The 13,170-nt window shown below is 35.4% G+C and overlaps 1 protein-coding gene across 1 annotated transcript in view; it reads left to right on the top strand.

Moving 5' to 3' along the window:
- The window catches only part of LOC148956515 (hatching enzyme 1.2-like), a 123,277-nt gene that overhangs the window by 100,548 nt on the left and 9,559 nt on the right, over positions 1 to 13,170 (top strand). The window contains exon 7 of the mRNA XM_089108455.1: positions 7,907 to 8,016. Coding sequence (XP_088964581.1) covers positions 7,907 to 8,016 — 110 coding nt within the window. The remainder of the gene's footprint in view (positions 1 to 7,906; positions 8,017 to 13,170) is intronic.

The raw sequence follows: 13,170 nt of genomic DNA, 5'->3' as shown, positions 1-13,170 counted from the left end.
AGCAGTGATGCCTGTATCCCGTCCGGGCCAGGGGCCTTGTTAGTCTTCAGCGCTTGGATGGCATCCTTGACCTCAGAACAAAGAGGAGATGGGCTGGGGTCTGAGACAGTAACAGGAAAGAGGTCCAGGACAGTAGGGTTTGGAAAGATATCAGGATTAAGCTTTTTTTTGAAAAGCTCCATCCATCTCGACTGGATACCTTCAGTGCTTTGTATCTGATAGCCATTTTTATCTAGCAGTGCACAAGAACTGAGGCTTTTCTTACTTGTTAGCTCACGAAGTCTCTTATACATGAAGTATGAATCACATTTCTTAAAATCAGCCTTACACTGTTCACATTTGTCTTTAATGTATCTGCGATGGGCTCTACGGGTGGCTTTTTCTACAGCACGCTTCAACTGCTTATATCTGTCCCTGCTCTCTCTGTCTGACCTGTTATTGTGTTTTTGCTTCTCAACACATAATAAAATGATTTCGTTGGTTATCCAAGGCTTTTTTATCACCCTTTTTGGTTCCTAGGGCGGACATTGCTACTTTGCTAATGATCTTAGAGAAGTCTGTGGCCAGTTTATCGATATCCTCTTTAGATAGAGTTACAGGAATATTAGAAAGAATGTCCGTTATTTGAGTAGACAGTTCATCGATGTAGGATTGGCGAGTTTGAGGGTCTTTGAGAAAATGTGTGTTGAAACGAGTGGGTCTATTATTCAGCTTTGCGGAAGATTTCAGGCGTATCTTTAGTGCAGACATGACCAGGGAATGGTCGCTGTCGAAATCGCCACCTGCGAGGGTGACAGTATCTAGCACAGACGATTTCCACCGCCTAGAGACGAGCATGTAATCAATAATATTACGGGTTTTTCCATCCGTTGAAATCCATGTCACCTTACGACGTTCTCTATGTTTGAAGAGAGTATTGGTAATGGCTAGATCACTGTCTCTGCAAAATTCAATGAGGCGTTCGCCCCTCTTTTTACCCATAACATCTTCATTTCCAGCAGAATCGTTACCAACAATAGCATTGAAGTCGCCAATGACAACAACAAGGCCTTATTTGGGAACTGCGTCAATTAGGCTTTGCAATTGAAGGTAGAAATTGTCAGACTCTTCATCTGGTGAATCATAATCAACCGTTCTGACACAGACGTTACCTAAACCAGGGATCTTCGTGCCTTAGTCGACATAAAAAAGCCAACACCTTGGCGATGGACGCCATCGGTTCTCCCAGACACTATCAGACTAGTGTTGCCGATCCTTTCTTCGCCGGTGCTAGGGAGATGCGTTTCTGAAAGTCCCACAATATCCCATTTATATCGGCTTATTTCATTTAGGACAAGATCTATTTTGCCTTGTTTAGCAAGCGTCATAACATTCAGGGTTCCAACAGATAAAATCAATTTAGGAGAAAGCATAGCCTCCGGATTTGGAGTTGTCATCATTGGAGTTGGAGTTGTCAACACTCTTAAAAGCATAATTTTTATTAGGAAATACCAGAAAGATGTCATGGGGGAGATGTAGCGATGTCATGGGGTTGTCACAGATGCAAAACACTTCGTTAGAAAAAAAAAACTGACTGAGAAAAGAATCATAAGGACTAATATGGGAAACAATCTCTATATTTTGAGCTGGAGCTGAATTTTTTTTTTTTTAACTTCAAAAACTGCAAAATTATTCTTAATTGGCACTTTCTGTTTTTTTTTTATTTCAGAGTCTGATCACCTTTCCGCTAGGTCGCATATTATTATTCATTAAAAAAAAGGTTTATTCAAATAAAAATTTATGAATTCCTTGAGTTAAGTTAATAAAATATTTCTAATTGAAAGAGATTTTTCAAATCAATTAGATTTTAACAACAATGTATAACACAAATCTTTTGGATTTAATAAAAACTTGTGTTGAAACTAAGTTAAAAAAAACAACAAAGAAACAAAGAATACTGAAAATTCAAACAACGTAATCTGTTGCACAACTTGCTCCTAAAAAAAACAAAAAAAAAAAAAAAAAACAGTCCTGTATGTGATGGCTGGGGCATACATGAGCCCCTTCTCTTTCAGTTAAAGTTGATAAATTGTACTATCGCTCTTCAGTTCTCATTCTTTAAGCAACAGTTTATCTTATTTTTTTCCTGAATGTAGCAACTATTTGAATGTTGCAGATTCAATGAGCTAGTAATCTTAAAAGTTTTATGCGTTGAAACCTGCTAAAATGATTTTTAACTACAAATTATGGTGCTTAAAACAAATACAACTAAATTATTTTTATATTGAACACAAAGTTTGGGTGACCAAACAAAACCTCAAAACCCGCATAGCATGTTTAGGCTGATGTTTTTTTTTCTTAAGTTTAACTTTGAAGTTTTTTAAATATTTATGTTTGTCTAAGTTGAAATATCTAAAATAGCACGATTCTTTGTCATGAGTAGAAAATAGAGTCAAAAATGGAACAACAACTAAAATATTGGGAAGGGCAGCAGAATTGTACAGGGCTGATTTATGTTTGATGTTGTTATAATTCAACACTTTATCAGGACCAATACATCTTATTTAGATTTAAAAAAATCTGATAGATACCTGCTTTAATTGATTTACAACCTGCAAAACGAAAAAAAAAATTTAGCCTGCTCTTGAACAATAAGAACGGTAAGCAAAATGCGCCCAATTACGGCTTTTTAGACAACATAGATTTTTTAATTGTAAACTAATTAAGCACCGAAAATTTAACTTTTTCTATATGAAGCAGACGCTATTATCAGAGAATATGAAAATATAATTTGTTGGATAATCTTATTTTTATGTGAAGAAGGGACTTATTTGTATTTTTGTAAGTTAGTCTTTGTTCTCCTGGTTTCTGAAAAGCCAAGGCCTTTCAAATTTCAAATTCAAATTAAATTTTTTTTTGACAGATTTTAAAGGATTTTGAAATGTAAACTTGACAGATTTGACTACTTCAGGACTAAGCATGGGCACTGTTCTGTTTTTCTGAAGAAATAGAAAAAAATCAACAGGGCTTGAATGAAACAGAACAGAAACAGAACAGGCCAACAAAAAACAAAAGATCTTTTCCTGTTTCTATTTTGTTATTTTGTGAAAACAGAAAACATCTGTTTAAACAGCTGATTTTTGAACACTTAAAGGTTAAAGAAAAAAAAAATGTAAATGATAAGTTTTGGCTTATTATCAGAAAGTTAATTATAGCATCAGTTGTTCATTTAACAATTGTGCTTTCCCCTTGTTTGGACATTGTACAGGCATACTGCTTTTGCATGAAATACTCAGAGATCAACAATAGTTGTTCTCTTGACACTAGTAGTAGTTCGCTAAGATGCTTTAGAGCGGTTTTAATATGAAAATATTAACTCTTTAATCTCACATTAACTTCTCGTCAAGATTGCCACTTTTCACGGGTAGTATTTTTCTCTGGCAATAACACTTTTGAGAAAATCCAGTATTACTACTGCATTTTTTTCCGCAAAAAAGTATAGTGTTTCTAATAAAAGGGTGAAAAACTGTCTGTGCACGCAAACATCGCCATCCTTTTTTCTTTATGGCTATTTTTAGCCATTTTCCCGTTCCTTTTCCCCAAAAATGTGCTTTTACGTTTATATAGCATCTTCCCAAACTTCCTGGAAATCCCCGGACATTTCGAAAATAAAAAATTTTCAGCATGAAATTATGCAGCCAGCTCAAAATCATTAGTGTTTAAGCAGAGCCCATAGTTGATTGGGGGGGGGGGGGGTCTGCATCCACACCATGCTTTCCAATCCCCCACCTTACGCACTTCAGACCCCTTCCCCCCATTTGGAACCCTTGGAATTCGGAGGCCATCTTAAACAAAAGTATGAAAAAAGAAAGAAGGTTAATTATTTCCTAATCATTGTGTGTAAAATTTTTCAAAAGGAAAATTAATGATTTAAGGGTATTTCGTATATTTTTAAAGCACTTCACGCTAGAAAATATTGTTCTAGGTCCTCCATGAAATTCATTCTTAAGTAAATAAGTGAAGTAAAATTTCTCAAACTCCGAATTTCAAAGAAATTTAGACTCTTTCCTACATAATATTTTCTTTAAGTATTCTGTTCTTTTAAATAGGTTTTCAAAGGGATACAAATATAAGGAGAATTACACTTTTTGATAACTTATTTCGAAAATTTCCGTGGCTTTGCGGCAGAAAATACTTTCTTCAGCGCATACACTTGCTCTATCATACAAATTATTACTACTTCAAGTTTTTTTTTTTAAGAATAGGAGCGGACATGCTTTTGATTATATAGGCACGTTTTCCAAAAGGAAAAGGAGCAGTGACACCCTCGACTATGACTAACTATAATCACACAATCCAAGAATACTAATTTTATTTCTTAGCCGATTTGCCCCCCCCCCTCCAGAATCTCTGGATCTGCCAATATTTCAAAGGTATAATTTAAGAAAAGATGTACTTTTTGACCCCTCCCCAGGATTCATATAAATTCCTTTTACAGTATTTATTCAAATTAAGGAAAAAAGAAAAAGCTTACTGGAAAGTTCTATATCCGGGTTGCAGCTGTAGCTAGCAACCTAGTTGGAATTATAAGAAAAATGCACTTTTTGCCCCCTTAATTCGTACTACTGTATTTATGTAAATTAATGAAAAAAGAAAAAGCTTACCAGAAAGCTCTATGTCACTCTGAAAGATAGACTAGCAGTTTCTCCTCAAAGATCAAAAGTTATTTGCGGTAGAGTTGCTAACGCTGCAGGAGCGTCTTACGATTTTGAAACCTGTTGAATCCAAAAACGACTGGAACCAGCTTTTCTCACTGGACTCTACCTTAGCCTCAAGAACTTCGGTAGTACAGAGGCGAGTTGGAGTGGGCTGTCTTGCGGTTTCTGCGCCATTACTTAACGTATCCTATAGTAATGGGGTCAAAGATTGAGGGACCAGACAACGATCCAGAAGCGACAACATTTCAAATATTTAAGGATCCAGATAAGCTGCCCTTTGGAAAAGATTAATTGCAAAACGAAGGCTTCGTCACAAAGTACTTTTTTTTTAATTCTTTAAGGGGCGAAGCAATGGGGCTCTAGTATTACAAAAGAGTTCAGGCCCTTTTAAGACAATATGTACTAGACTGCCAATTGAATATGTAAGAAGAACTTACCCTCACAGTGGTATTGTGCATGGGAGTGAGTACGGTAATAGAAGCTTCTCCTACAGTCCAGCCATTAGGAATAAGCTCCTAATAGAACCGTCGCAAACGTCAAATGTAAAAAACTATTTCCAGCCCAGCTAAATTCTTAGTAGACTCAATCATTTCCAATGTGCTATTCCACCGGATTTTCATCTCAAGAGGGATATGAGAACGAACGCCACTCTCTTCGCAACATATTTTCAAGTTACCATGCTGGACGGTGGAAACTTTTAGTTTTCTAAATAATTTTCACAGTTTTTTTAATGTTTGAGCAAGTCTAAAGCGTCTTCGGATAGCCCGTACTGTAACACCGTTTTCTGACATATCCCTAGCTCCCCACTGTTCTTCTTCATTACTTTCACCTCCCTCTTCCGTAGGCACTGCATTTGTTTCATCAGAGCCTTCAGCAAAAGTATATTTACTTCCGGAGTTTTCAGAACAAGGAACAAAAGGCTGTCTGAATAATTTTCAAGAGTTGGATCGACATCTTCGACTTTATCAAAGGATTCCAAGCAATATTCTTCATGGATGTCATTGGTTAAGTTTGGAATGGGCCAAAATCAAAGAGCGTGCATAACAGTTTAATGACAACAATATTCAAAACATGAAGTTCAGGAAAGTGCTCATAGCCTAGAGTCACAATACGGAATATCTTACCTGTCAGTAAAAACTTCTTGACTGCAACTTAGATTGCAGGAAGGATTTTAGTAGTTGTATGAGAATGATTAAGCCTCTTGAAATGTAAAACACTCTGATGCAACCTCTGCTCATTTTTCATCTTCCTGGGGTATAAGGCAGTGATAGCAGTAAAACCATATCTTCTTGCAGACCAGCAGTCACAAGTCAGCCTAGCCTTAGTGACAGACCGTAAAGCAGCCTTCTGTTTAACTTCTTTTTTTTCTGGCAGCAACATTTATGTGATGATAGATAGTTTCTCATGATGGTGCTTTCAAGCCCCTTGTTGTTTTTTAACTAAGCTATTTTATATCTGGCTTTTCAAACAAAGAAAATTGCAATTTGTCCTTAAACAGGGCTTTGCTGAAGAGCTTCGGCAGAGCAGCTTGTTTTCATCGACTGGAAATAAAGAATGGTCGCTTGTCTCCTGGACAGTATCTGTGCTGCTTTGCTACTCAATTTACTGCATAATACAAAATAAGAATCAAGTTGTTTTATTGGAACTAAACTACACCTTTACCGTCCTTCTACTTACACACATACACACCCTCATCTGACTCCTAGGCCCTAAATCTGCCTAGTTGAAGCAACATAGTAGCACTATTTGATATATTAGACACACTGAGTTCCATTATTTTACTTACATTCCAATTTTAAGGTTGTATGAGGCGTAACCACACTCCTTTCAAATTCCAAATTATGATTTTAAACAATATTTTGTAAGTTCGAAAGTCTCATATATTTCATTCTCGTATCACTAGAATAAAATCAGAAACAGAAGGAAAACAGGTTGAAAAAACAGAACCTGGACGAAATAGCTGTTATAAAAACAGAAACAGATCAGGTAAATAAAATCGGTCATCTGTTTTCTCTTCTGTTTCTGTTTTTTTTTGTATTAACAGAACAGAAACAGGTACTTTGAAAACAGAACAGAAAACTGAAACAGTGCCCATGCTTATTCAGACCCAATTGCTAGTTATGCAGCTATTTTTTGACTATTTTTCCTCCAATTTCTTCTCTTGTTTAATTGTTGATTTTGTTTTCCCTTCTTTAAAAGTCAGAATAATCATAAAAATAAACTCCTCTTATTTCAAATTCTTAAAACTAATTTAAAGCCAATAGCTTTTCGGTTGTTTTGGCCGCAAAATAGCAGACGCACGGCGTGCTTATGACCAAAAATTTACCAGGGAGAGGGCATATCTTTTGAGTTAGACTACCAGGCATATAAAGATGAAATAATTTTTGAGTTCTGTCTGAAAAGGTTCCTAACCCGAGAAATAGGCTGGTATATACAGCTATTGTTGTATAAGAAATTTGTAGTAGACAAGAAAAAATAGAAAAAAAAACTTTAAAAGTGTTCCAGATACAGATTTTCTTATGATTTACGAAAATAATATGTGGGAAATAAAAAAATTCAAAGTTGAAAATCTTCATGCTTTGGAAACTTGATACTGCATGATGTTGACCAACAGTATAAATGAGAATATTAGAATTTATGCTTCTATTGTTTGAATTTTGGAAACATTTTAGAGGGTGAAAGTACAAGACTAAAGTATTGTGTTTGGCTGTCATTATCTGGTGCCTGGAGTATTATCTAAACCAAACGGTAAAAACATATGCTTTTCATTTCTTCCCTAAGTTTCAACATATATCAAATAAAGTAAAATCTTAGAAAAAGAAAGTGAAGTCGTACCAGGATGTATTCGAAAGATGTGATGCTATTTCATAGCTAAACTAATTTTCTTTTAATGCTTATTTCTAGGAAACCGCCTTATGAATTTCAGAATTTGAGACTAAATTAGGGGCTTTGAAAGTAAAAAATTGTTTAAAGCAGTGTTGATGAATTTAAATTCTAGAGAATTTATTTCTTTAAAATTCTAGAGAATTTAAATTCTAGAGAATTTAAATTCTAGAGAATCATTATTTCTTTCGTATTTGGTTTTTCCTATTTACAGCCGCCTGGAAATGCATTCAGTTTTCCACACAAAAACTCTCCTTTTTAGAAGGTTAATCCTCAGATTTCTATTTTCTGGAGTAAATGCAATAATGTTTTATTCGAACTTTCAGTGTGGAACAAGTTACAAATTTAGGCCTTCCTTACGATTATGCCTCTGTAATGCATGGTAGCTCGCAGTTTCGTGCAAAAAATGGAACTAAAACGATAGTACCGATTCCAGGTAAGCCCATTTTCTCCCAATATTTAAATACAGATTTTCAAGAAAAAAGTAGAAATGAACACAGAGAGAGAGAGGGGGGGGAGGGAGAGAGATAGAGAGAGAGAGAGAATTTTGTTTAATTTTTCAATTTTAGATGTGTCCAAGATGCCCACCACCGTTCTGAAGTGGGAAAATTAAAAAAATTAGGATCTTCGTAGGTGGTGGGTTGAAACCTCCACTATGAAGCATCCAAAAGTTTTGAATTGATTTGGGTAACTTTCATCAATTTATCTTTTAAGGAGAACCAAAAAGGATTTTTTTGGATTTTTACCCCTTTCCAAAATTATTTAGATTTCCAGATGATAATAAATGAACTTTTAAAGGACAAATTTAATTTGTCTCTGGATGCAAACACAATACTAAAAAATTTTGTTTCTTCAATTTTATTTTCTATTGACAAGGATCTTTTCTTTTTGTTGATAAACATGGACAGTTTGATTGCTATGAATTTATGAGCATTATTTCTGTTGTACATATTTATGATCTAGCATATTCTGGTTCCTTTCTAAACAAGGTTGCAACTTCACCCTTTCCGGACAATTTTCCTTGTAGCCTGAACATGGACAAAACAAAGTTTCTTATTTGGATATTGGAACAAGATTTTTCCTTTTTGAGGAATATACCGAGAGAACATCATTTTTTGCGTAGCTCAAACTGAGGAATTTCGCCAGTCGTTTTAGGGGAGCAGCTTCTGACAAGCTCTGCTCTCAAAAGCCCATGTTTTAAACTTTTCTTGACCCTCTGTAAAGCAGGTAACGATAACAAATAGTGAGTAAGGAGTGACTCGTGCTAATGGCAGCAGAAAACCTATGAAAAGGAGTTTTCGTGAAAATATTTACATTAATGTAATTGGTTTGTTATGGCGATATCTTTGTTTAAAATTTTTGTATCATAAGGCTACACACCAAAAATAACAAGCAAATATTGCAAGCAAATAAATAACAAGCAAAAAATTTAGCAAATATTCAAAAAGGGAAATAACCTTCCAAAAGGCGAATGATCTGGATGATGGTTACAACATCAAATTTAGTATATCAAATTTAGTATAGCGTAAAGAGCGAGGCTATGAGGAGGGGACAGCCCCTTTCATATACGGAATAATTTCTGTTCGTTTTAAGTTTTAATGTCGCTCCTTACTTTCAGTTAAAAAAAACTTGTTTTTTTTTTATTTAATACCTTGAAGAGAGAGAAATCATCATCTAGGAACAATTGGAAAGGTTCACTAGATGAACCTTTCCTCTAGGAAAGGTCCAATAACTAGAAAGTTATTGAAAAATTACACTTTGAGCTTCACAGTTTCAAAGGTAATAATAATGCGCGGTGGAACCATTCAAACATAAAGGTACCGTGGTTCTACGACGAGCTTCGTTTTTTACCCAGATTAAATAAAAAAACAAGTTTTTTAAACTGAAAGTAAGGAGCGACATTAAAACTTAAAACGAACAGAAATTATTCCGTATATGAAAGGGGCTGTCCCCTCCTCAACGCCTCGCTCTTTACGCTAAAGTTTTTTATTGTTTTAAAAAATAAAGTTGTGAGACAGAGTCAAACTTTAGCGTAAAGAGCGAGGCGTTGAGGAGGGGACAGCCCCTTTCATATACGGAATAATTTCTGTTCGTTTTAAGTTTTAATGTTGCTCCTTACTTTCAGTTTAAAAAACTTGTTTTTTTTATTTAATTTCTGATCGTTTTTTAGTTAATGCAGCTTTTATTTTGGCTCGCCGTCATTGAATAAGTAAATAAAATTTCTAAAAAAATTTTACTTTTCTTTTGCTAAATGGCTGTCTCTAAATTTGGTTCTGACGTAATTTAAAAATTAACTTACGTAACGAACTTCTATATTCGTATATTTTTCTTCTGGCAAAAAATACGAAGTTGCAGATTTTTGCAGATATGAGCTTGAAACCTATGTTATAGGGTTTTCTGATACGCTGAATCTGACGGTGTGATTTTCATTAAAAAATTTTCACTTTTAGGGGATGTTTCCCCCTCTTTAAAAAATCAGGTGAGTTTTCTGAGGCTCGTAGCCTTTGATGAGTAATACTAAACTTAATAAAATTCATATATTTATAATCAGCATTATAAGACCATTATTTTTATAAATTTATTGACATCAAAGCTCCGTTTTTTAAAGTTTGGATTACTATTGAGCCGCATCGCTTGTTTTTTTTTTATTGTTTTTTTTTTATTAAGTATATTTTATTAAATATATGATGGGGTTCTCCCCTTATTCAATACCTCGCTCTTTACGTTAAAAGTTAAAAAAATTTTTTAATTCACAAACCCCTGAATCACAAAGGCCGTTTAATTAGAATAGATAGCTCTTTTGAAAGCACAAAAAAAACTGTAGCGTAAACAGCGAATTATTGACTTTGATGAGAACCCCCTCATATACGTAATAATTTCTGTTCGTTTTAAGTTCTAATGTTGCTTCTTACTTTCAGTTGAAAGTACTTGTTGTTTTTAATTTAATTTCTGATCGTTTTTTAAATAATGCTTGGAAATCCGGCGCCCCCTTCATAGAAATGTCCCTTACCCCAAAGAAACATCCTCCACGGAAAGATTCTCCCGAGTAACCCCCTTCTCCAGCCCCCCTCCCCCCCCCACCACAAAAAAATTCTTCCTGAAAATGTCTGTATACTTCCAAATAGACAATACAATATGTAAGCAATGGGCAAAGTTAATAACTTGCAGCCCTTACCCTGGGAACTGTGGGGGATTAAGTCATCGTAAAAGACATATTTATTAGGTTTTCGACTATGCTAAACACAATGGCTATCTCAAAATTTTAATTGAGTGAATATGAGAAAAAAATGAGCGTGGGAGGGGGCCTAGTTGCCCTCCCTTTTTTTTGGTCACTTAAAAAGGGCACTATAAATTTTAATTGCAGTTCGAATGAGCCCTCTTATGATTTTCTAGGACCACTGGGCAAATACGATTACCCCTGGGAAAAAAAAAAAAAACAAATAACAACGAACCTGTGATCTTTCTTCGTGAAAAAAATGCAAAATACCACATTTTTTGAGATAGGAGCCTGAAAGCTGTGCAGTTGGATTCTAGGATATAATGAACCTGATGGTGTTATTTTAATTAAGTTTCTATCGCTGTTAGGGGGTCTTTCCCCATTTTTTCGAAAATCAGCCAAATTTTCTCAGGCGCGTAACTTTTGATGGTTATAATCAAACTTGAAGAAGCTTATATTTTTGAAATCAGAATTAAAATTTGATTCTTTTGATGCACCTATTGGTATCAAAATTCTGTTTTTTAGAGTTTCGGTTATCATTTAGCAGGGTCATTCCTTAGGCCTACTTACAGTTCGTTACCACGAACTGTTTGATACAAATATGGAATATTTATGATTTTCCTAATTAAATAAATTTTTAATGTACAACCTAGTTTAGAACCAGTCGTACCCCATAGTAGCGGTGAGTTTATAGCGTGTTTTGAAAAGACACTGTCTTGTGATTGTCATTTGAAGCAGATTCACGAATGATAACCATTATTTAGGTTCATTTAAATACTAAAAAGTTTTACAACTTCAGTTTTATGCAATTTTTGAAAAAGAGCCTTTGACCCCTTGAAAAGGATGTCTGATCGAAACGAAAATAGAATCATTGGAAAGATTGGTCGAAAACTATGTACAGGAGAATCACAGCCCCTCACCTTGAATAACAAAAAACAATTATTTTTTTGCATACTAAACACTGATGTCTCCCACTGATGTCATTCCAGGGGTGATCGTGCCGGATTACTGGTCGTAGAATGTTTGGAGAGGGCTTTATTGAAAGGAAACTGCCATATCTAGTGCTCTTTTAAAGTATAATAGAAGATGATGCCACAGCAAAGTGGCACTTTTGCCATTTTTACCAAGGAACAGGAAATTTTTTCCAAAGAAGGTCAAAACTCCAGAAAATGCAAACTATCAGAATGCCGATAAATTTTTCCTAGTCTACCACCCTAAACAAGAAGTTTTTTTGAAAGGTGTGGTGATATAAATTTTGAAGGGGCCTCATTAGGGGATCTGAAGGGACCAAAGAGCAACCCCTCTCATGTCCTTTTCCCCCAAATGTATCCAAGCAAAATTTTGAGAAAGCCATCTAGTTCAAAATATTCAAAAGGCAAAATAACTTCGCTTCCGGGGTTTACCCCCCCCCGCCTCCTGGGGCAAGGGCTGTAATTTATACAGGTTGCTTAATCTCAACATAAAATGTTTGTGTAGAAGGGGTGGTTGTATAAACTTTGATTAGAAATCGAATTTTTTAGTGCCCTTGTTTAGAGTCAAAATTGATCAAAGGGCAACCAGCTCCCTTCGACGCTCTTTTTCCCCCAAATGCATCAGATCAAAATTTTGGGATAGCTGTGTTTTTCAAAATCGTTCAAAAATCTAATAAATTTGCCTCCAGGGCTGACATACCTTCCCTCGGTCTCTGGGCAAAGACTAAAAGTTATGCGTTCATAAAATATAAGGATTTTCATTGAAAAAGAAGGCATGTTTGATCCTGGTTGTCAAAAAAGGCTTAGGGTGTTAAGGTGAAGCGTCAAGGAAACATTGAGAAAGGTGTCGAACACCAAAGCACTCGACTGAGGGACTAAGGGTATTAAGCTGAAAATTCTAAGGTATGTTGAGGAGACCTTGAAGAGAGCTATTAGGATAACCACACTCCCTTGCTATTTTTAGCTGCCCCTCTGGTCAAAACTGATCTAAATTTTGGAATTGTCATTTTTTCTCAAACTAGTCTAAAGGTCTAATAACTATGCTTCCAGGATACCATGCCCCAATAGCCCTGGGGCAAGGATTTTATATTATGCAGTTTGCCCATAGTTTACATGCAGTATTTATCATTTGGAAAAGGGAAATTTCTGATTCTTGATGTAGCCAGAAAGGCTAAGGGCATTAAGGTGAAACCTTGGAGAATCTCAAGGTGTATATTATGCTAAATCAAAAGGCACTATGTGCATTCAGTTTATCAAAAAGGAGGATCTGCAATATTTTAAGGACGGATGAGGGTATTGAGTTGAAACTTTTAGGGTATGCTGGTGTAGAACGTTGAAGAGTGGTTAAAAGGCTATCAACTCCCTCCCATGCCATTTTTGTGCAATCTCTCCAAAAATATTT

Source organism: Artemia sp. Qi Xiang Cuo, chromosome 1, assembly GCF_049724085.1.
Source record: "Artemia sp. Qi Xiang Cuo chromosome 1, ASM4972408v1, whole genome shotgun sequence".
In the NCBI taxonomy this organism is placed as follows: domain Eukaryota; kingdom Metazoa; phylum Arthropoda; class Branchiopoda; order Anostraca; family Artemiidae; genus Artemia; species Artemia sp. Qi Xiang Cuo.
This window is presented reverse-complemented; position numbering and strand designations above follow the sequence as displayed.